General features: G+C 38.4%; 1 protein-coding gene across 1 annotated transcript in view; it reads right to left on the reverse strand.

The window, feature by feature from the left end:
* Positions 1-3,190: 3,190 nt before the first annotated feature.
* Positions 3,191-25,905, reverse strand: part of LOC139135729 (coiled-coil domain-containing protein 57-like) — a 31,953-nt gene continuing 9,238 nt past the window's right edge. Inside the window, exons 9-19 of the mRNA XM_070703378.1 lie at positions 23,890-24,094; positions 20,788-20,973; positions 18,511-18,611; positions 17,404-17,604; positions 10,028-10,087; positions 9,304-9,423; positions 8,290-8,401; positions 7,299-7,447; positions 6,642-6,843; positions 5,103-5,300; positions 3,191-4,717 (exon numbers count right to left, since the gene is read on the reverse strand). Of these exons, the coding sequence (XP_070559479.1) occupies positions 4,515-4,717; positions 5,103-5,300; positions 6,642-6,843; positions 7,299-7,447; positions 8,290-8,401; positions 9,304-9,423; positions 10,028-10,087; positions 17,404-17,604; positions 18,511-18,611; positions 20,788-20,973; positions 23,890-24,094 (1,737 nt within the window). The 3' untranslated portion in view covers positions 3,191-4,514. The remainder of the gene's footprint in view (positions 4,718-5,102; positions 5,301-6,641; positions 6,844-7,298; positions 7,448-8,289; positions 8,402-9,303; positions 9,424-10,027; positions 10,088-17,403; positions 17,605-18,510; positions 18,612-20,787; positions 20,974-23,889; positions 24,095-25,905) is intronic.

Raw genomic sequence — 25,905 nt, forward strand, 5'->3', positions numbered from 1 at the left:
ACACAGCTGGGCTGTATCTATTGTGAGGAATTGCTGTGTTATCAATAAACGAAATATTGAGAAAAGGTCAATTAAATGCTTGGATTACAAGTTGGCCTTGAAAACGAGTTTATTTCTTTGAATTTCAAGAGAAAAAAAACGGAATAATTGGGCTTATTTTAGCAGCTTTGCCCGCTGCCGTGGACCTTCTTTTATTAGCTGGTTTGCCCAAAAACGTCATCACACGCCGGCTCTTCTTCCTCCAGGGGACAGCATTTTGTGAAGCTGTCTCCTCACCTGCATCTATACTGTTTCCCTAAAACTAAAAATCTAGCGGTTTGCAGGCGTACAGTCTAACTATCAGTAAATCTTTAGTAATTTGTAACTTCTCCAGTACAAACATTTGCGCGGTGACCCCCAATTTTAAGTTTTGATGTTGCCAGAGTGCTAGTATGATTGAAGTAGGCTATTCCTTGAGGAAAGCTAAAGCAAAGTTGAAGTCGTATAGGGTACCTGCATTGTTTAACACTCCGACACGCTATACCTGCACACCAAGTACAATTTTTTCAGTCATAGGGATGTGTAAATTCAAGAGAGAACTGTCCCCTGAAGGAAGCAGAGTCGAGCCCTCCGCCGCGTGATGGCGTTTTTGGGCAAACCGGCCAAAAAACAAGGTCCGACGCAGCGGTCGAAGGTGGTAAAATCGGCCGAAGTTTTCCGTTTTGTCCCTTCAGATACAAATAAATAAACTCGCTTTGAAGCCCCTCTGTAATTCAAGCAGGTAATTGACCTTTTCTCAATATATAGCACCCCTGCAGGTCATTTATTGTGTAAAAAGCCTTTCCAGAGGCAGGTAAACTCTAAGGTAGTATGCGCCTCAATGAAAGAAGTGTTTAAACGATGGAGGTTCACTACACATGGTTTTCTGTAGTACAAACATTTGCACCGAAACCCAAAATTTTTATTCTTGATTTTAACAGAGTATGAATATTCCTTGAGTAGTCATTATATAAGGCGCATACTACTTTCAAGTTTGCCTGCCTCCGGAGGTTTTTTTAGACAATAAATGACTTGCTTGCGGCTATATACTGAGAAAAAGTCAATTAAATGCTTGAATTACAGGTTGACCTTGAGAGCGAGTTTATTTCTTTGAATTTAAAGAGTAAAAACGGAATAATTCGGCTGATTTTAGCAGTTTTGACCGCTGCCGTGGACCTTTCATTAGCCGGTTTGCCCAAAAGCGCCATCACACGGCCGAGTACTCTACTAAGCTCCCTTCAGGGGTCAGCATTTTGTGAAGCTATCTCCTCACCTGAATGTATACACCCCTAACACTAAAAAACAGTACGTGGTTTGCAGGTATAGTGTGTCGAAGTCAAACTATCGGTAAATCTTTTGTAATTTGTAATTTATCTACAAAGATAGTCCGTAAAGAAAGCAGTGCCTGATTTTGAGTTGTCTGTTACCTGACCAATAAGCTTACAATTGCCTAACTTGAATTTCAGATTTGAAGGGTCGGTGAGAAATAAGGTTTGAGCACCCAATAGCTTTGTTATTTCTCTAGTACCAAAATTTGCACGGTGGCGCCTAATTTTAAGTTTTCATTTTGAGAGAGTATTATTGAAATATTCGTTGAGGAAAGCTTCAGCGAAAGTTGCAGTCTTTCATTGAGGCGCATACTACCTTAAAGTTCGCCCGCCTCTTGAGCAACAGTTTGAATTCACAATATCGGTAAATCTTGGGTAATTTGTAATTCCCCTACTACAAGAATTTGGACGGTGAACACCGATGTTAAGTTTCGATTTTGACAGAGTATGATTGAAATATTCGTTTAGGAAAGCTTGAGCATAAGTTGAAGTCTTTTATTGAGGCGCAGACTACAATAAATTTTACCTAGGCCTGCCTCCGGAGGCTTTTTACCCAATAATTTGTCAATAAAATGCATGCTTCAATTACAAGTGGACATTCAAAGCGAGTTTTTTTCCTTGAATATCAAGAGAAAAAAAGGGAAAAATTTGGATGATTTTAGCAGCTTTGACTGCTCCCGCAGACTTTTTTATTGGCTGGTTGCCCCAAAACGCCTTCATAAGGCCAAGTACTCGACTCTGCTTCCTTTAGGGGACAAACTTTTCTGATGCTATCTCTATACCTGAATTTATACATCCCTAAGAGTAAAACTTTGTGCCTAGTCTTCAGGTGTAGTGTGGAACTACCCTATACATGCTAATCAGGTATAGGGTAATGTAGTGTTTAAATAATGGAGGTTCCCTATACATGGTTTTCTCTAGTACAAACATTTGCTCGGTGACCCCCAATTCTTGATATTGAGAGAGTGTGGTTGAAATATTCCTTGAGGAAAGCTTGAGCAAAAGTTTAGTCTTTACAGTAATTGAGGCACATACTTCCTTAAAGTTTACCTGCCTCTTGAGCTACACTTTGAATTGAAAATATTGGTAAATCTTGGGTAATTTATAATTTCTCTAGTACAAAAAATTGCACGGTGATCCTGATTTTTAGTTTTGATTTTGACAGAGTGTGATTAAACAATTCTCTGAGGAAAGCATGAGCAAAACATGAAGTCCTTCATTGAGGTGCATACTACCTTTAAGTTTACCTGCCTCCGGAGGCTTTTTACCCAATAATGAACATGCTGGGCGGCTGTATGTTGAGAAAAGTCAATTACATGCTTGAATTACAATTTGACCAGCAAAGCGATATTTTTCATTGAATTTCAAGAGAAAAAACGGAAAAATTCGGCCAATTTTGGCAGCTTTGACTGCTCTGGCGGACCTTGTTTCTTGGCCGGTAAATGCCCCCAAATGCCATCACATCGGCAAGTGTTAAACTGTGCTTCCTTCAGAGGACAACATTTTGTCAAGCTGTCTCCTCACCTGAATTTAAATCTCCCCTAAGACTAAAAAATCACATGTGGTTTGGAGGTATATCATGTCTGAGTGTTTAAACAACGGAAGTACCCTATACTTGGTTATCAGGTATAAACTACGGTAGTGTTTAAATAATGGGGTTCCCTATCTATGGTTTTCTCTTGTATAAACATTTGCACGGTGACACCAATGGTTATTATTGATTTTGACAAAGTGTGGTTGTATCAACTTGTGATTATATCTGTGTGTATGTAAGACCTTAAATATCAGAAACCTGAGCAACTTGGTCCGTGGGAAAAAGTCACGCAAGAAACATTGTTATATTTCTATGAAAATATTATTTTGTAATCTTTGCATTTACAAATCTATATCATTGGGAAATATACTGATCTCATATAATACATTTAAAATGACAATTATAAAAATGATAATTCGAAAAGAAAATAAATTTCATATCATATTACACATGGTAGCATTTGGAAATTAGAAAGCTCACAAATTTTCCATTACGAGTATAAAGGAATATACAGAATGTACAATATATTCTTGAATAAGTTGATAGAAAATAAAAAGATTTTGCATGTGAACCGTTCAGTAAGATGATGAAGACAAAATCAGGGAAAAATACATTTGAATGGGATAAGTATTGATGTGAGATAATTGGTAGAATTCAAAGGAAACAGATTTTCAGAGTATTGACTAGAAAAAATATACAACAGAACAGAGAAATCTCAGATGGACAAAACATAAGACAAACATCTTCAATACAATTCAATGCTTTGTAAAATCTGTGCACAATGCTCTATGTTTGCTCACACAGGCATCAGGCATGATGTTGAAACTTTGCACACTTAAAAATTCTACACCGTTGATAGTGTGTCACTCACAGCACCGATATCATATTTAGACTATTTTTTAACCCTTTGAGCGCTGTAATTTTTTGATAATTTTGGACCAAATGGACATTACATTTCATTTGCTACAGTTTTTCTCAAAATTTTGGCAAAAATCTGAGAAAAATTGACTAGGGTTTATTTTATAATGGGGACAAAAATAGACTTTGGCACTCAAAGGTTAATGTCACACTCATGGTTGAGACATGTCATTGTTGCTTTGAACCCTTTCATGACAAACAGTCTGATCTGAGCCTATTACATCAATGGTTATCTTGGACCTGTTCAAAGGAAATGGTGTGAAAATTTTACCAAAGAAGAGAACAGTGGTCAACAAATGTTCAGAGACACAAGAACCTGCTGCTGTATGCCATATAACTGACATGGGTTGTGTCCATTGGATGGTCTACACCTTTGAATTGTTTCACAGTCTGACATCAACTGTTATAAATATTAACTCTTAATTTCCCTACTGTTGAATGCAACTGTACTGCTTCATTTTAATATATACATGGTACCTTCATCAGGGATGTAGAAAATAGCCGGCAGCCGGAAAAACAACCAGCTGTCAGCAAAAGTTTGCCAGCTGTGAAAATTTAGTTTTGGTAAAAAAAACAGGTCATTTGGACAAACTTAATGTGCACATATAGTACTTGTAGCCACCTGTACTTTTATTTTTGCCACCTATAACAAATTTTCTATGTCCGTGCTTCATTCTAAGGATCAATGGAAAGTCTCTTCCCCCTCTTTGACTTTCCTAATCTTGCACATTGTAATTCCTGATTTTGGGTTTCTGAGGTCGTCTCTGGTATTTCCCTGCTGCTAGAGATGAGAGCTGTTGTTTGCCTGGCTTCTGTCTCCCAGACATTGCTGGTCTGCTGCCCTCTATGGTGAAGCCATCTGATGAAGGAGCCATTCGGTTGTCAGGGATGCTTGGCCTCGGCTCGAAGGATCCTGACCCTGGATCAAATGAATGACAGCACAAATATATTTTCACTACTTAAGTAACCTCTCTCTATATCAGTTCTGCTCAAATATTCAGATTCAAGACGCTTTTAAATTTGTGGTCATAATTGTCCAGTGGTGTGTAGACAAAATCCACCTTATTAGATTTTTACAAAGTACACACGAGTAAAGACAATAACAAGGAAGTGATGTCAGATTCAACATAAAGTGAAACTACACTGAGAGAGAGCCATTGCTAGAGGGCGCTGTCTACACCCCAGAGGGGAGAGCGTAGAGAGCACCCTCAAGCTACTGATCTTTCAGTCTACAGTGAAACAATGTCACTTAAAATGTTGTAACTATGTTACAAATTTGCCATATAATATGGCATTTTATTTACCTGCAGTATTGTGTGGCAGGTGAGCTGGTGGGGAGGGACTTCTCATGAACGTTGGACTTGGACTTGGTCCTTCATCAAGCATTCTCCAAACGTCTTGTATTGAACCCTCTCCATAGGACGACAGACTCATCATAAGTGGGGAACCCGCTCGACCAGAGCCGATGGTACTCAGTGTGGCCTGCAGGTCTGGTTGCAGGGCTGTCAACATAATTTTATGGAGATATGTTGTAATATCCATGGCAACATACACTTGTTATTTTACTTGGGAGCAAATACAGGATAATGTAATTCACAGTGTATATACCAACTATTCTCACCACAGTGATGTCACAGAAATGCTAATGAGTTCTGCAATGCCAACTTTGGTCAACAGTACATGTACCTGAACAATTCGGAGTCTGTACACAAGATACAATCAATCGACATGTATCAGTAATTTTTACAACATTAACACGGCAGGGCTTGATGTGGTCTTGTTTACATTTTTAATCAGCTACATGCTCTCAGTTACACAGGGCCACTCCACACAAGTCAGACAGAGAAACATAAACAAATCACCACGCTTTGCAATTTCATGTACATATATGTTTCTTCTTTATTCCTGATGAATTACAATGTAGCTGGTGTTTGAATACATAGTATACTTGGTTTACTATTCATAAAACCACCAGCTACATCGTAATTTGTCAGGAATAAAGAAGGAACATATGGCATTGACATTGCAAAGTGTGGTGATTTGCCTGAATACATAGGGTTATGTGCCTGAGAGCAGGAGACAATTTGCCGTCCTGGCGTCAGGCAAATTATCACCTGCAAGAGCACATAAACTCATGTATTCACGTAATAATATTTTTATTACGGTACATGCCTCTTCACAGTTAACACTATATGGCATTTAGTTACATGGCATTCTCAAACAATTTTACCATTATTGACCAACATCAAACAGATATTAACGAAAGTCAAAATAGCAGTGCGAGCATGGATATTTTATGTCAAGCGTTAAGCGTCTACTTTAATGGCAAAAACATCGAAGGGCTTCACCGGACTGGGTAACTATGGAGACAGGTCAGTAGGTTGTTTACACGGCCCACTAACTTCCCAGATGTTAACATTCAAATCAACGCACTGATTTGCACTGACATCGAGGTAAGTAATAAAAGCAGTCGCATGCCTGTCAAATCCTTTGGTTTAAATTTTAAATGAAAAGGGAAAATTGAAACACAATTGCAACCTCATATCATTTTGTTTTGACCAATGGGATTTACTCAAAATTTTATTTTACTCATTTAAACTATATGGAAATACTTTCTCCAAACTATTTGGTACAGGTTTGAGTAATTTATTTAATAATCACACCCTAAAGTGTTGGTGGAGTGACAAACATATGCATGCTTGACTACTGAGGGTGGTATTTCGAATGTGGGCAAGTACTGTATTTATTAAACATTTAAAAGGACAATACCATTTTGTGATAAAGAGATGCTTTCGAAGAATGAATGAAAAACTTCAATTATTCAAAAGTAATCTTTGACTCACCTGGTCTAGGCTGTCTGGTCATCTGTAGTCTTTGTATGTCATCACTGTGCATGGGTTGATGAACTGCAGGTCTTTCCTGATGCATTGTGGGTCTTTCCTGGAGTATTGTGGGTTTTTCTTGGGGCTTGGTGGGTCTTTCTTCATCACCTGCTCCTCTCTCAAAGTCCTTCATCTCTTTGTCTCTCTGAGCAAACTTCAGTTCCTGCAGAAAAGTACACCAGAACAGTGCAGGGAATTTCAGCAACATTTACTGATGAAAAGCTTAGAGAAATACAGCCTAGTGAGTTACTGAAACGTTTACATTCTCTTTCTTTGCTTCAGTTTGCTGGAGTTTTTTGCAACCGGTAACATACCTATGTATCGGTATGTTGGATCTACATGCAGAAATAAAAGGTGAAGATGCAAACAAACAAACAAACAAACAAACAAACAATGAAACAACATCATCACATCTACAAACACCTGATTTGTTGAAGTCATCACAAAAAAGGTAATACTTCAACTGATTTATCACATTCTTCTTTGTCATATCTGGTCAAAAATAGCTCAAAGGATTTCTTTGCAAAATTGCATTGATTCCAGAGCAGGCATGCCAAAATGTTTTGCAAAATTTCTGTGTTAGGATACGCATACGTGACAATATACCACTGACGTTACCTGTTTTGTAATTTCATATTGTAGTCTTTCAAGATCACTCAGTTTAGTCTTGTAATGTTCAGCCAGTTGTCCTCCTGTGGTCACAGTTGGTTTCTGCTCTGGGAAAGACGATGGATGCTGTGGCCTGGGTGGGGATGTTGGTCTTCTGCCTGTACGTCAGGGTGGGACACGTCACAGGAGAGAAAATATTGGTGAGATGATGTATAGTTTGGAAAGTCAGTAGAATCATAATTTGTTCACAATATTAAAACCATATTTATTAACAGGTGTTGGATTGAAACTATTACACAGACAAAACTGAAAAAGAGGAAAGATTGGAGTAGAATATTTTGTGTTCTTCAAAAGAGGAAAGGCCAATTCTCTCATAAGTTACAATGGTGTGATAGGAAAATTACACTCCCACTGAAACAATTTTGAAAGTCCAAAGAATACAGTACTTTGGATCAGATGTTGAAAGCAAGTATTTGGAAACAAAACACAGTGACAGGTTTCATTACTAAGGTTTGAAAACATCTTGAGCTAATCATCAGCTAAACATTATACCAGATATGGGAAAATATACTCAAGTTATCCCTGTGTGTATGATGATGCTAAAGTTTGTTGTTTTATGATATAGGGGATGAAAGCCTAAATCGAAGTTGTTCACTAGCAATACTTTACTTATGAATTCCAGCAAACTGCAGTATGTGGTGTTTTATTTCTATCTATGACTGTTAACCTTTTAAGTGATTTAATTTTTCCCACCAAAATTTCATTACAACAAGTTACCAATTTTTATGAATTTTTGTGAGTCTTTTAATAATTTTGGCCAAAATGGACATCATCTTTCATTGGATACAGCTTTTATCAAAATTTCTGTAAATATCTGAAAAAAAATTGACTGGGGAATATCGCGACAAAATTGACTTTGGCACTCAGAGGATTAAGCAGAGGTATTGGAAGACCTACTTTGAGTTTACATATATAGACATGAGACCTAGATCTTATTCACCTGTGTATTTGATCAATTCAGATCTCAGTTTATTTCCAAGTTCAATGAGATGCTGACGTTCCTTGGCTAACTGGGTGATATGTCTGGCGGCAGTCCTTAATTTGGCTTGCATCTGTGAATAGGTGAGAAATAAGAAATGTGTCACCATTTTTAAAGGTCAACTTTCAGTGCTGTCTTTGGCAATATTACCATGATAATACAATCATGAAGCAACGGATTATACATCTGGAAATGATGGTGTTGAGATGTGTCTGAAAGGTCAAACTGTGAAGGAAAAAAATTTGTAGGGATGAGTTTAAAATGCACATACTCGGAAATATACAACCTTTTGTCGTCGTTCATGTGATAGTGGCAACAGTTTATCTATCATTGGTCCATTGCCTCTATCAATTTGTTCCTTGATTCAGTTCTCCTTGTTTTCCATCTTATGAATTCTTGGTAGATCTCCAACTTCGTACAGTATATCAAACATTATCTGTTGATGGGCAAGTTTTATCTCCTGGCATGATGTTAAAAAGCTGAGCAAGTCTAGAGGTTAAAAAATCAACCACCACCAATATTTGAACTTGGACCAATAACTGCATGCCACTAGTCAGATACTTATGGACCTCATGGAAAGGACAACCATCATTCAAGGGCACTGTCTACACTTTAGTGGGGAAGCGCAGAGAACATCCTTAACCCTTTGAATGCTGTATTTTTTCCCACCAAAATTTGAGTGCGACATCTTACCAATTTGTTTTTGATAATTTTGGACCAAGTGGACATAAAATTTTCATTGGCTACAGTTGTTTTTTTAAATTGTGGCAAAAATCTGAAAAAAATTGACTTGGGTACATTTTATAAATGCAACATAAATTGACTTTGGTACTCAGAGGGTTAATGGTGGATTTTTGAGTCTCATAATGGTTATGAAAACTAACAAAATGGCCGATTGGTGCGACTTGGTGGCCTGCTAGTGATATCTCCTTTCACTACCCCTGCTACAGTAATTGTGGTATCTCCCATACTTACTGATGCCATGCTGTCACCCCCGACAATCATAGCATCTCCCATCACTGGTTGTTGACTGGTTGAATTCAGCTGATTGCGAAGATACTGCACCTCCTCCTGCAGCTGACGCACCAAAGCATCCTGGGTATAAAATGGAAAATAGCACCTGAATTACAACCAACATTTGCCTATCAAATACCTCAGCGTTTCTGCATAGTAACCTATGGCGTTTGGACACTATGATGAAATGAAAACATGCAATAAAGGAATGGGAAAAATTAACATATTTCACAACTTACTGTAAGAGCTTACATTTTTGAGAGTGATTTAGAGTCATGAAGATGCAATGTTATCAATGAGAGATTTTGAGAGAAAATTACTGGTAACTTACCGGTATATCAGAAGTATTTATAAACATTTTAAATCCAAATAGTGTTTTGCTTTGAAATGGAACATTCTACGATCTCCTGGAAAACACTATTAAAAGTACACAGATGCAATCACACAAGTGATTCTGATCGACACATTTTCATTTTTGAGACCAATATTGAGAGAGTGCAAATGCTGTTTGGCTTCTGCATTAGAAAATGAAAACACAAATGTGAGTTTCATATAATTTGACATGAAACTTACTTTTTCAGTAAAAGAAATTGCTATATAATGCTGTTTGTCAAAACAGTGCTTGGGTTTTGATGCAAACACATTACGCTAAAAAGACATTTTGCATGAGGGAAAGCAACATTACCTGACTGCTGGTGATAACTGTTGGTTTTCTACCAGCCATGTCCATCTTAAGAGCAGAGACCTAATGCATATAAAAGAGAATGAAATAATATTAAAAGCCGCATCACAGAGCGATATTAATATGCAGATATGAATATTCATGAGTAAGGTTATAAAATAGACCCACACAAAAGGTACCTCGTCCCATTCGATAAGTCAGAGATGCAGAACAACAGCTCAACCCCTACTCTTCCTACAAATGTAACAACTTAGCTGGCTATTGAACCACTCTTTTTTGGGAGTGGAGATTTAGCCGAGCGGTTTTCTCTGTGGCCTCTCCGCTAGGTGACTGATGCCGTATGTTGTGGGTTGTGGGCAGACCCGATTGAAAACTAGCCATATTTCCTACCATGTGCACTGTAACCTTGTCCTTTGCAGCTGCCCATGGCCCCCCGCCTGCAGCACAGCTACAGCAGAGAAGCATGCACGACCAACTCCAGCACCATAGCCAAATCAGGCTATAGGCCTACAAGCCGAAAACACAGTTCCATCCACCAGTGGTAGTGCTACCTTGCATGCACCAAGTGTGCCAACCCCAAATCCACAGCGGAAAGAGTCAGAAACTCAGGTGAGCCCCTGTAACACCCTGTGACATTTCCTCCTTTGGTTTGCCGTTGTTTCACTTTCATTTTCCCGAGCTGTAGGTAGCTGTTCTTGGTTTGCCGAACAATGTGCTTTTCCCTCTGTGCAACACTTTACCATTTTGCCACCTTCTTTAGCAAATTGAGCCCTATTTCTCTAGTTAGCCACAAATATATATTTGCATATGCCAGGTGGAAAGTGTTCGTTATGCCGTTTTAACTTCAAGCACAGCTGTTTTACTTTGAAAGTATTGTATTAGCGTGAAGTCATCAGCCCGAACTTTGCCTCTCTGAGCTCTCTCTCTCTCTCTCTCGCCCGCTAGCTGGGCTAGTTCTCTTTCTCTCTCTCTGTTGAGCGAACCAAAAACCCTTGTTCTTGCATACTGCAGAATTGAGTTGAGTGACGGGGCTCGATAGCTTATATGAGCGAGTAGGCTGCACAGAGATGTATGCTGGGATACAATTTTTATAGAATGGTATGTGACACCAAAAACAAGGGTGTGCAACACCAAAAGTGATGGAGTGCGTTACCAAAAACAGCGGTGTACGAAAATGTGCGATGGTGTACAATATTAAAGGCACATGTGACTTGCCGCATGGGGGCGGCAGTATTCTATACAAGTAAAACTGTACGTGATAATATATTTCAGCGTATGGACGCATTTCTGGCAGAATAGTCTGCAATTTTGGCCAGTTGATTGACAGGTTTCTCTTATTCCATCTGCAGCTGCCCATAGGAGATGCACTGCTACAGTTGCAAAGCAAGATTGAGAAGCTGCAGCAAGCAGCAAAATCTGTCAATGTCGAAGAGGCCCTCCAAAAAGTTATGGACCTGGCGCACATATCTGCATCGAGATTCCAAATCATCAATGTGCTCAGAGTATTGGTCGATAGAGCTACCGTTGCAAATCACCAGAAGCTGCAATGTTACCGAGCAGTCCTGTCTCAATTTGAGAGTAACGAGTTCGGAAGAGATGCTGGAAAATTAGTAATTCTGTTGCTTGGAAATAAAGAGGAGGAAGAAATAGCATCAAAAGTCAGGAATTTTCTGAAGAATATTCAGTGTTACTAACAAGCACTGTATACAACAACTCGTCAGCGACGCACTTACAAATAACAAAACATGAAATGTTACATCTGTGCAAAAGAGGGCCACATGGCTAGGGAATGCCCAGAAAGAAAAGAATAGGATGATGCCCATGATCTATAAATTGCATATTTCAAACTACGACAAATAAAATTGAGAATTAAAACTGGAAAGGAAAAGATGTCTGCATAATTTGAGTTGCTAAATCTCCACTCACTTATAAAACAGTGATTCGAATAAATAAAACGTTAGATGGTCGCATTGGTGAAGTGATTGTGAAATTGAAGCAATATACTTTGGCAGTTTGTCCTGTACAAAGCATGTAATTAACGCGAAACCCACGTTGGCAAACCAGCTACATGTAGCAACAACCGCGTACGCCAAAACAAATTCCTTTACTAGCTGTACAGTGTACACGACAGTAAAAACACGATCGAGCGATGGTGTCGAAAATGCGGAAGATCAACACACGCGGTACTTTTTGTGATTGCTCAGGTAGCGAGAGAAAGTTCAATTCATAGTCTCTCTGTCTCTCGAAGACCGCGGATTGGAATACTGAGCACGTCAAGGCCGAAATTTGCATTGTAACTATGGAGACGTGGTCTTTTTTTGAGTAAAGGAGACTGAATTCCGAGAACCCTGACAGACTTTTTGCTCTCACCGTTATTGTTATAATCTAAAATCTGCCGATCACAGCGATTTGTCAGCTTCATGAATTTGACTTTGATACATTCATGTGACATCTGTCAAACATCACAGTCACAGATAGCGGCCCCGGGGTCATGAACATTCACGAATAAACCACAACTCTGTAGTGGATCAATATTTTTGGACACCATGCATGGCCATGGGCCGGAGGCCTGAACGGTGTCGTATATCACCACTGTGTTCAGAGATGTATATCTTGTTCGTGCAAGATTGTGAAATTGTCGATAGTTGTTCGTAACAATTTTTTTTCGGTATTTTGCTATATAGCCTGATGTCCAAATGGGATATCATTCTAAAGTTGTATGACGTCACCGTGTGAACATCATTGAAAATAGACTTTGTTAATAACGCATGGCTTTGGAAGACTTTATAGCCAACAGGCTTCACGATTATTTTCACTTTGAACCAATAGTTCTGTCAACACTCGTGTTGCTGTTCCTGCAGTTACGGGAATGAAAGCGAGGTTTTACCGCGTTTTGTTCATCCTTGTGATGCACTTATCAATGTTTTCCACCAGGAGCTTTACATAATTAGTTAATATTTTCTATATATATCCCTTTTTCTCTCCACAGATTTCTGAAGGGCTGACCATAATTAATAACCAATTATATCTTGCGGCATTTACCTCCAGGGAGCATAAAAACTACAGTGAAAGATGCTTTTTCAGACAAAACAAGTGGAAAATTTGACACACTGGCATAGAATTGACAAACCTTTGCTGTCAATGATACCAAATTCACTTACTTTGATCTGATCATGTCATTACCCCTACACAATTCACGATGCATAACAGTTACACTTCACAAGTTTAGATTTCTCTAACTTTATCGTAGTTTTTGTGTAACTTCCTTAGTTTGTTCTTTCTATAGCATTGTATGGTGTTACTTGAAAAATGCATATTATTTGTCTATTGTAAGAATAATTTGTCTTGCTTTGTTTACTCTAATAAAACACTGATTAATATTTATGTGTCATGTAATGTTTCATTGAGCTTATGAAACTTCAGAGATCCCATGCCTGTTTTTATATCAATAGGTACACAAATCCTTTTCGTTTGGTAAATTTGTATTGTGACAAATTCTATTCTTTAATTAATCTTGCATTTTTCAACTATTACCGCATGGGCAACTTAAGTTTTACTTTGATTGTCAATTGTACTCCTGTCGGGCCTCTTGAATTGAAAGTTCTCGTCCTTGCTAGCGATATTGTAGACCAGAGCCCGGTCATTGATAGTCTGTTAGCATATGTACGCGTACGGGTAAGTGTTTAGCTCCATGGCTAAAGCGAGCCCCATTCAACTGATTCAAGAAAATCATGATCAAATGTGATCTCAATCCAGTGTGTAATTACTGTTCAATATTAAGCAGATATTTAACTTAGATTAATTGACCTTTTATTGCGTGTTATATTTGGTAAGTTGGTATGCTTGTGACATATCAGCCGCCATATCAGCGGCAATATCGCAAACATGATAATCAACTGTAACCTCATGCGGCATTCTCGGATATGTTGTCAACAATGGGGGACCCCCTCAGGAGCATGCGCAGCACCACGACCACTGTGCTTTAACTTAAAAGAAGAAGAAGCCCTTCACCGAGCCCTGGTAGCCTTTGAAAGTAAAATAAAAAATACCAGACTAGATGTGTATGTTGACTCTATGGTTATAGTTAAAGCGTGGAATGAAGGTTACCCCGGATCAAAGTCAGTTAAGCTCAATCAGGTATTAAAGGATATTTTCCACCTGTGCATGAACAAAATACCCGTTTAAAATTAACACATGTGCCTTCCAAAAGCAACCATGCAGATGACGCCTCCAGAAAAATAAGCACTGGAGAAACCACGCTAACTGATTCCGCATGGGAAAAAATTGATGGGAAATTCCGTCCCGCGATGTAGATGCTATGGCTACACAGTCAAATACAAAATTGACACGTTTCATAGCTCCTTTTCCCCTACCTGGTTGTGAGGGAATAGATTTCTTTACACATCTATTTAACAAAACAGAAAATTTGTATCTGTATCCCCGTTACTTATCAAATTACCTGTAGTTTTACACGCGATCAACAACACTTACTGGCCACAGTGATATTAGAATTCTGTGGATGTACCCCAACATGTTGGCCTCTAGTCAACAAGTATGCATCAGAATACATCAAATTCACAAGTAAAGGTGATGAAAATGTGATACCAGTCCCCTCAAAAATGGTTATGTACCTAAAACCACTCGAGGGTCGTTTATTGCAGCGCGATTCAATTGATTTACATACTTTACATATGTCTCGGGAGAACCCCTCAGGTATCAACGCCTTTGAGAATTTTTTCTTGTTGTTGTTCAATATAGATATGCTGGTTGTGTGGTACCTCATCAGAAAAAAGTCGTTCGGATCAAGCCGTCGACAACTGCCAGCTCTGTTCAGCAAAACCACACTACACAATGACAATTACGAATGGAAATATGCCCCAAGTTGATATGCAGACAATCGACAACCATATGCATGTGATCTTGGGAGAAAAGTTGGCATATGAAATCCAGAAAGAAAAAGTAGTACAACACCTGGAGAACTTCCTGCAACGAATGCCTCAGGAAAAAAGTCTGATGGACGCAATGCCACAAGATATCGTTTGATTTTTGATATTCAAAGACAAAGATGCATGCACCCAAGTTCATATTGACCAATACCTCGGAGACACAAGTGATTATAAAAAAGATTGCGGGTGCCCAAAGCCACTTAAACTTGGTACAATAAAGAATGTCGTTGCTAAATTTAATTCCTTCTATATCGCCATGAAAAATATTGGTCTAACTGGATATAATCTGGTAGCATCGATCAAGATGGATAGGTTCATTAAAAAATCGGGTGAAGAGCAAGCTAGGGCACATATTACACCAAAACAGGCAAAACCGATATTCACTAATAAAATCAGGCTTCTCTTCGAACACATCTTACTTAAGATACAAACTGCCAGATCTCAGGTAGACGCATACATTCATGCCAGAGACATGGCACTATTCAAGGTATTGATGTTCTCGGGTGATAGGGCTGGAGATCTCGGACAAATTAAAACTAAAGAAATACTGCGACTCCCTGATAACGCAGGCCTCATCTTTAACCATACCTTTGGGAAAACTTTGAGAGGGATAAATTCAAACATGTTTGTTATAAGGAGATGTGCAGACAAGCTGCTCTGTGCAGTGATCACACTTGATGAATATGTCAAACTAGCTCAATATATAGGAATAGGCTTGACTGTAGGTTTTCTTTTCCGACCTTCAACCCCAGCAGGGAAAGTCCTCACAAGCAATGCCGCCGCCTAAAAACATATCTGAGAGAGATCAACCTTGATCAAGGTTAAACTCCTCATAGCTCTAGAACCGCATGCGCAATTATTCTGGCGATGGTGGGGACGGAAATGACTTAGCTCATGGCACATATTGGTTGGAGAACGGAAAAGACAGCTCACCATTATATGCAGTTAGAAAAGGTGGTCGAAGCCGAGGCTCCTAGTTCAAGACTTATGGATGCTATTGGATAGACTACTGATATCACACAGAAATATGAGATAATGGAAACCGTTACATCCAGATGTACAACCGCTTTCCCGCACACAAATCCAGTTTAATAACATGTAATTATTTATATAACCCCAGGGCAGACATGAGTACGAAAGCCATTGACAAATGCACTTTCTTTAAAAAAAAAGAATTTATAAATCATTATAGTAACTGCATATGTGACAAAAAATAGGGCACATTGTTTGAGACACTGATGAGATTGATGATGTTGCGAATTAAAATAAAACTGATTGAGAATATAAGAATACTGTATCATTTCTTTAGAGACTTGGGAGTTGGAGTTGAGGAGAGTAAAAGTTATGGAGGTGTATAATGCATGGGGGTTGAGAATAGCAAGGTAGACGGCCTGATCTTAGGGTAAAGTAAAAAGATATCTCGCACCCAATACTTATAACAATAGGATATATTATTGACCGAAGTTATGAGGCTTTAAATACTATACCATTAAAAGCTGCATCACTGAGCGATATTAATACGCAGATATGAATATTCATGAGTAAGTTTATAAAATAGACCCACATAAAAGGTACCTGGTCCCATTCGATAACGTCGGAGTGAAAGAACACCAGTGTGAACGCTCGACATTGAAAATAAGAATTCAGGCAGGGAGTGACAAGGTTTGAATTTACCCTCCCATCCACCTGATGACAACCTTCGCTTAATAACATAGCCACAAAAGATATCTCGCACCCAATACTTATAACAATAGGCTATATTATTGAGCGAAGTTATGAGGCTTTAAATATTATACTAAAATAATTGAGAACATTTTTAAAATACTTATGAAATGAAGATTCTAAGTGTATCAAAACTTTAAAAACATTTATGTAAATTTACAGTTATGGAGTTTTACAGCAGCTAAACAAGAAAGGATAATATGATGGTTTCAAACAGGTTCAAACTCACAACGTATGGCACCCAGTCGCCTGGCGGAGAAGCCACAGACAAAACTGCTCGGCCAAATCCCCAATCTCCAAAAGATTGGTTCAATAACCGAGCTAAGTGGTTACAGTTTTTCTGACTGCGACCCTTCCACACACTATAGAGTTTGTGAAGCCCTCACGCTCATACACTAACTACATGCATCACACATTGCACACAAACTTTATCAAAGCGAAGCAATGAATACATCCCTTAATCTGGGCAAAAGACTTCCTCGAGGACAATTCTGTCCACCAGCAGAACTATCAACCCAGGGTAGAGAATACGATGGTTTCAATCGGGTTCAAACTCACTATGTACGACCTAGGGGAGAAGCCACAGATAAAACTGCTCGGCAAAATCATATGAACAAATGACATTGTGCCTTTGGATGCATGATATATGTGACAGAAATAGCAATTTTATCATGCTTCCCCGTTGTCCTGTAGAACAAAATGTTCACTTACTTCCTGACCCAGAGCTGTTGCTTCAAGATTTCTTTCCAGACCACCTTTGAAATATTCATCAGCTTCTTTCCTTGTCTCAGCCAGCTGGAGTTGTAACTCAGCAATCTGCTGTCTGAGCAGAGCAATCTCAGAATTGTATCTTCTCTGCTGAGTGGCCACCTCATACTGTAACTGGTCTGCTTCCAATTGCTTCTGTTTGGCCTGCACAAATGATACAGAAAAGGGTGACACATCAATCAACATTAACCCTTTCACCACCATGGTTTGGACCAAACCTACTGGTATCTATGGTGATTGTGGACCAGTTTACAGGGAAAAGGGGTGGACAAGTCAAAGAAAACATGCTGTGAACTCTTGAAATATTTTTTTATCCTGCTGACTGGTTGTTGTGACTCATGGTACACTAACTGCAGGAGTCAAGAAGAATACAAAACTTTACTTCAACTCTTTTGCCACAATTGCTTTTACCATCGACAGTGGAGCACTCTGCAGTCAATGCTTTTAACTCTTTCACAATCTTGGTTCAACTCAAAACCCATTGATATCAATGGAGAACTGGGGTGAGCAGCTTAATGATAATGAGGCTTTACTGTCTGTTTTCCTGTTTTTTGGTGCATTTATATAATACACATGTTCAACTTTTAAACAGAACTTGTGCAATCTCCAATTTTACTGTTGGTAACTGAATTCTAATCCATGCACAATAGAATTTGTTAATGTTGACAATAATATTGCATACCACTGGTATACACAACTCATCTTGTTGACAAAGTAAATACTTTGTATTTCACCATACTGGTACTTTTGAGGAGGAGAGTAAGAACTAATTTAAAAATATTAACTGCAATATTAAAATTACAGCTATTTTCCCTTTAAAATTCATGATTAGCAACTACTTTCAGTTACCATATCACAAAACTGAGAAACATTCTCAGTGTGATACATGTATCACCATATATGAGTTGTTGTTGTCTGCATTTGTAAATGCTGATTTTGCAGAATGTGAGCAATACGTACAACTATACAGTCATTGAAATATGTATTCAGGTAGATTCACTTTGAGAATAAATTCCATCCTAATGAAAGTGTCTCTAATTTCTCACTCACCTGTTGTGTGAGTTGATTCACCATTGCCTCTAAGTGTTCATTTCTTGCCTGTTTCTTCTTCATCTGAGCCGTGGCTTCTACTTTGTCAGCTCTCAGAGTCCCTTAGAGAAATGACACAATATTACCTCAACAGTCACATACTTTGTCAGCTCTCAGAGCCCCTTAGAGAAATGACACAATACTACCTCAACAGTCATACACCCAGTAACTGTGGACATGCTTATTAGGCTGCTGCTTACAAAGTACCAGTATTCTGAGAGAAATTTGTTTGTCACAAATGCTACAGAATCTACTATTTTTTATGACTGCTTTAGTTATGGTATTAGCGAAAGTGGTGCTACTGGGTCTAATTAAAGGGAAAGTTCACCAAGAATGTGGCGGAAGTTGCATTTTAGGGCTTCATCAACTCAATGTATTTTGAATCATGGGGGAAAAGTGCCAAGCTTGGCGTTTTCATCACATGATATTGGGAGGGACCATCTTCAGATGGGTATGGCATTGTCCACTCACTCATGTTCATGCAAGGTGTGTGTATTTGCATAATATACAGAATAGTTGTGCAACTACGCACAGCCTATTGTGAACGATAATGCCATACATGTACCAATGGGAGATGGCCCCTGCCATATTACATGATGAAAGCGCCAAGCTTGGCACTTTTCCCATGATTCAAAATAAAATACATTGAGTTGATGAAGCCCTTAAATGCAAATTCCGTCACTGTGTTTATCTGTTTTTGTAAAATACTGCACAAATTCTAAATAGCAAAAACAGCTTTTCTGGAATAAGTGACCCAAAAGCTAGCACATATGTAAAAATCATCCTTGGTGAACTTTCCCTTTAATTTTGATGTGCCCTATTTGCAAATGTAGAGTAGAGCCTAAAAGCTATGTGTGCAACACATTACTTGATTCTGCTCATCACGGATATTTGGTTTCATCAAAGTGCAAATTCTTACCTGTAATGAAGTGGAAATGATAAACATACCTATTACAGACATTATTAGATATTCTTAAGGTGGTTGGAAAGGCTAGAGCGTCAGTTATAAATTTCAACAAAACTATTAAAATATAAAAGTAGTCAACATTCTCTGTGGAATAAAAAAAACTAGACATTTGGGCACAAAGGCATTGCAGAGTTATAGCCTGTTGAAACTTCTGAAAAACTGACCAAATAAGAAGAAGTTGGGGAGTCCTTAGTGTATTAACTATGGTAGAGGTCCCCTAGCTTTTAATAAAATGTTTGAAAAGGGAAAGTCATTATTTGCGGTTTTCAGGAAAGTTTGACAAGGCGGTGCTGGCATTCAGAGTGAGTGACTGCTATTGTAAATGCATTTTTAGATTCTTTGAGTGTCAAAGAGGTGTCAAAAGTGAGATTAACCAAAAAAACTGCTCTGTGACTTCAAAAGAGGGGTGCAAATATGGCTTGTTTTCAACATTTTTGACAGAATAACAGTTTTCCTACATAATTGTATATCAATTTAATCCAACCTTTGAAATGAGATATTGACATGGAATTTTTACAGCCTATTAACAAGGTTACAGATAAGATTTGTATGGCACAATTTTCCTGTATTTGAAGTACTTTTTGAAAAATCACATTTTGAAATTTGAAAGAATTTTTAATAATTTTTTGATATGTAAACCCATGTAAAATCATAAAAACAAATTTTATTTACAAATCCTGCCGTACAAATCTTATAATAAATGGTGTCAACATATTTATAACTAATTTGGTAATATTAATACTATCCAATTATTATAAAATTCAAATATGTAAAAAAAATATGAAAAATTAAATTTTAATATTTACTGGTGTTATATTTCAAATCATGGCTGCAAATATACAATTTTCATATTCTTTGGAGCAAATATAAACTAAGGGAGTTATCCTGAAAATTTGAACTAAATATCTTGATTCTAACACTTGAAACTTGACATTAACTCTGAGAAAAGAATTGGTGCAAAAATAGCCTTTCCAACCACCTAATCACTATAAGAATTTTGACTTATTGCCTGATGCATTTACATCAAGACTGGGAGGTATTTCTTTTATTTGACTTGGTGACATGATTAAACAGTCTTTTCCACAATTCATGTAACATCATTGTGTTGATATATGTAGCCAACAAACACAACTGCATGTCATATGACATTAAAGAGACTTTCAAAGGTCAAAGAAATATTAATGTGACCTTTGGAAATAATGACATTGCTACTATGATGATACATTTCAATGATCAGTAAATGACAATACAGTATCGCTTGACTTCCTTACCTATGACATCATTGAGTGACTGGATATGACTTCTCACAAATGCGTTATCTACATTCAAAGGAACGCTTTCCTCAACAGGTGCTATCTCAATGGTCTTCACAGGCTCAGTGCTGGCACCTTTCTCCTCCAGATGTCTTGCCTTGGTTTTCAGTTCTCTAACCTCCTTCTCTAGAGCTTGAACATACTCTATGGTAGAATGTTTGATGGAAAAGATTATTTCAAACACATACATGTACATGCATTTACAGGGAATTTCACAGATCAATAGATTAATATACATTTTAACATTGAATAGTAACCCTCTTTCAGTGGGTCAATCTGTTCAAAGAGAAATAGGAAACTTTATTCTATACAACAAGTATTCAAAGTGCCATAGGATGATATACACCTTGAAAAATAAAGTTTCATTAATTAAAAGAAAGTTTTAGAATTCTGTTTAAATTTAACATTTAGGAAAATTCAAGACATTCTCATTCAAAATCAGGAATAAAAGTCCAAGGTCACAATTTTTGGATAAGCAAACAAATTACTTAAAATTATTTTAAATTCAATTTGATTTGATAACCTTCCTCTGTTGAAACTCTACAGGAAGAAAACTTACTTTTCAATTTTTAAACAGACAAGACTTTGAAAACTTCAGTTCCACTGTCTTTTAAATGAGTCCATTCTAGTGTCTAAATATTTGTCCCTGAGGCAAATTCTATGTAAGCCTTTGGTACATTTATTTCTTGTCTTTGAGACAGATTAAATGGTAACATGTACTCAAGAGACTCTTGCAAGTGTACGAAACGACAGAAATTTCCATTCAACGAACTATTACCCACAGGTTTTGATCACAGACATTACGGGAAGGCTCCATTAACTTGGATGGTACCTGAAACCCGAGTTTTGCTCGGGAAACACGGAAGACTTTTAATCCCCAAAGGTGTTAATGTTCCATTGTTGCATTTATCTTATCCAGCTGGTGCTATGATAGGAACGTCAGGGCTGTAACGACTCACTCAATACCACAGTCACACACATATGCTTGCACATGGAACTATGTTGACAGGAAAAAGTGAACTACCCACTTTTCAATGCAAGTAATCTAGTTTCTTCTTTAATTTAGGCTCTAAACTAAGTTTTAGAAATATGGTGAAACAGAATATCGTTCTTCGTTCATTTTCATTCAAGTCATTTCGGACGCTTCACTTCAGTAACACGCATTGATCATATATGCAAATGTGATTAGAACAGCATGGAACATTCTTTCCACATGTCCAGCTTTTTCATGCACACGCAAACAACGTAATGTGTCCTTACTCCAAGAGCTGCACGTATCCTGTGACATCTCCCATAAAAGGAACGAAATCAATGAATTGCTAGCCAGAAACCGTTTGTAACAGTATGGCCACTCTTACATATAAGAAAGGAGAAATGGTAGCGGCAGTTGACGAGGCCAGCCGGTGGACGGCAGCACGAGTAATTGACTGTGACACAGAGCCAGAAGACAATGGAAAAATTTCAGTGACTTTCCCAGGGTGGAGTAGAAAATTCAATATGACTGTTTCTCCCAAAGTCAAAAGACAAAGTCCTACTCTTACGCAGAAAATCAAAGTTTTCAAGCGTAGACTTTTCCTTCCGCTTAACCACGGCCCCTCCACAAAACGCGATGTCGATCGACTTGAATATTGATACTATGATCGACCATGGATGGATTGACGTGGCATTTCAAAAGTATGAAAAATGAGACTCAGTAACTTTTGGTCGCTTTACATTTGATCAAAAACCTACCAAACCCATCAGACAAGGCCCTACTCTTACGCAGAAAACCAAAGCTCTCAAGCGTCGACTTTCTCTTCCGCGTTTGACTTTCTTCTCTTTCGCGTTTGAGAGAAACAAACGTCGGCTTTATTCGGAAATGGTCGGCTATTCGTGGGCGTAACGTCAGTCCAATGGTAAGCTACACCCGATGTGAACGTCGGAATAATTCGGGCTGTAGTCGGGAAAGCAAGGTTGATCTCGAGAGCGATTCCCAGTACAGTACACGTTCGCAGATCGCGGTACTACAGGCTGATACTAGATAGCAACAAGTTCACCGCGTAAATTGCTAGACTACATATAGCCACATCAGCAATTCCAAAATGTTAGCTCCGGCTTGCAAGACAACAAAAATATCAAAATATTATTATCAAAACCAGAATTTCGGGGCTAGAGAGCGAAACATTGCTGAAAAGTAGCCGGCCAAAATACGGAAGTAGCCGGTCAATTTGGCCGACATCCGGCTAAAAATGAACACGCTGCAAACAGAGAGGCTTGTTGCGATGGACAAGTAGCCTTTGGCTTTTTGACCAGAAAAATAAGTGAGTGTTCATTGATAATTCAAAGACTGGATCCGTTGACACCAAAGTTTGCTCGTGACTTTAATTGCATTGCATGCACCTTTCCGCAATGCCACTCATTGAGTCTGAACTGAAATTGAAAGAGTACGTTTTAGTAAAAGTCCTGTTTTGTTGTGCTGATTTTCGCTACCATACTTTCTTTTATAGGGTTATAAACATTCATACAAAGCAAAGTTTGTCTCCTTTCGATCATACAGAGATATTGTGTGACAGGAAAACTTTAGTTCAAAGGGCAATGATCTTTGTGAACGTACCCTCAACCAGCTTAAATAGCTTTTCGTATGCAAAATCAGCGTATGTTAATTAACTGCTGGTATTGTTTAAACAGCATTTTATTGAAAGGGATTCTATAGTACCATTGTTTTTGTAAACTCTTCATGCAATTTTATGAACTAAATGATGACCTCAAAGTAACAGAAAGTGCTGGACGGCACTTTTAACGCTGGTTGGAAATCCTGAGTGCTGGAAGAGCCGTCATCAAGTTAAGCGCCGACCAGCGTGGGCCATGCTAAAAATAGTTCCGGCAGTGCTAATGTTTTGTTTACACTAAAGATAATCTGTTCGCATATGTTGACATAGATTAATCCTCTGATAACCAACTGGGTTAGTCAAGTACTTCTAAGTTGATGGAGCGTTCCCCTAATGGTTACCCTTACTCTATATGTGTGACCATATCACATCAACTTTGCACTATGATTATTGTACATCAAACATGTAATACCTTCAGTGATTCTTCCTCCTTTACCACCAGTGACCTTGCCATCTTTCTTGCTCTCTCCATCCCTGCCACCAGTCTGGTTTCCTAGAGTCTCCATCTCTTGTCTCATCTGGCTGATCACTTGTTTTAGGTTCACATTCTGTCGCTGCAGAGACTGGATCTGTTGTGACGGCGACGGCTCTTCATCTTCCCCTTCTCTGTCTCGGGTCTGGATTGGTCAAATGACAGGAAGATAAGCTAGGTCTTGGCTGAGGCACTTCAACACTACAAGTTGCCTTCAATATTTATTGTATGTTAAATCCAGCCAGTCACAGAGTTTCCTAACTTAATTAGCATTATTGACAAATACTGAAATGTGGTAAATACATGGAATATTGTGTGTTTCTTATACTGAAAGATCTAACAACATTAGTCTATTCTTTATCCTTGCTTTCCAGGTGCAACTCAAAAACAGTACCACTTTTGCTCTTTCTAGATAAACTTTTAAAAACATCAGAAATTCATATTTGCATTGTTCTGAACACTGAAGATGCATAGGTAGACTGGAAGACCACTAGTTTTTTTCATTAAAAGAGAAAGTCGTTACAGAGAAAGTCGTAGCGGCCCGATTACAGAGCCATCTTAATGTCAATAATTTACATGTACCTCGTCAATCTGCGTACAGAAAATATCATAGTACTGAGACCGCTCTACTCCGCTTACATAATGATATCGCTTGTGCTATTGGTCAACAGAAAGTTGTTTTGCTTGTCATGCTTGATTTATCGGCAGCCTTCGATACTGTTAGTCATGATCTTTTGTTACACAAACTTCGTTCAATTGGCATTACTGGAAATGTGCTATCATGGTTTTCTTCCTATCTCTCGAACCGTGATCAATGTGTAATTCTCAATGGTGCTGTGTCCGCCACCAAAAATTGGAATGTGGGTTCCCAGGGAAGTGTACTCGGTCCCATTTTATTTACATTATACACATCATCATTAGCTGAATTGCTCACTGATCGCGGTGTTTCACATCAATTGTATGCGGATGATACGGGGATTTACATCTCGTTTGAGGTTGATGACTCTGCACCCGCCATTGCTCAGATTTCTGATTGTATCAGGGGTGTGCAGTATTGGATGTTGAGTCACCGTTTGAAGATGAATGACAGTAAGACGGAGGTCATCTGCTTTGGAACGAGGCATTCCCTCTCCCGTCTCGGGCCTGTGGATGTTGCAATAGGCGGCTCCCTCGTGAATTCGGCGCCAGTTGTCAAAAATCTTGGTGTTCTACTCGATAGACGATGGAGCGGCATGTGACATCCACATGCAGGAGTGCATACTTCCATTTACGGAATATAGCTCGCATCTGTAAATTTCTCCCACGTTTGTCACTTGAAAGGCTCATTCATGCTTTCATTTTTTCTAAGTTGGACTATTGCAATGTATTGTTTCTTGGGCTTCCCTTATGTTTACTACGGAAATTACAGCTAGTTCAAAATAGCGCGGCTCGCCTATTGTCTGGCTGCCGCAAGTATGATCACATATCTCCTGTTTTAAGATCACTTCATTGGCTCCCAATCGAGCGTAGAATTGAATTCAAAGTCTTATTACTGGTTTTTAAGGCACTTCATGGTCTTGCGCCTATCTATATCATTGACCTTTTAACACCCAAGAGTAATACGCGCCGTCTACGTTCTTCAGATTCGGGCTTGCTTGAGGTTCCGTTTACGAGGTCTTCATTCATATACAAACTGGGCCTTCAGCCATGTCGCTCCGCGTTTATGGAACGATTTACCGGCTGATATTAGAATGTGCAATACCATCGATTGTTTTAAGAAACGTCTAAAAACGCATCTTTTCCGCAAAGCTTTAATTAATTGTCTTTTTAAGATTTTATACATTTTCCTGTGTCTGCATGTTTTTTAGTGTCAAAGGTTTGTTTATTTTTTACATTTGTGAACCGTTTAGAGCATTTTATGGATTTACGGTATAGAAAAATAAAAATTATTATTATTATTATTATTACCATCATAAC

Source organism: Ptychodera flava, chromosome 6 (assembly GCF_041260155.1).
Source record: "Ptychodera flava strain L36383 chromosome 6, AS_Pfla_20210202, whole genome shotgun sequence".
NCBI lineage: Eukaryota > Metazoa > Hemichordata > Enteropneusta > Ptychoderidae > Ptychodera > Ptychodera flava.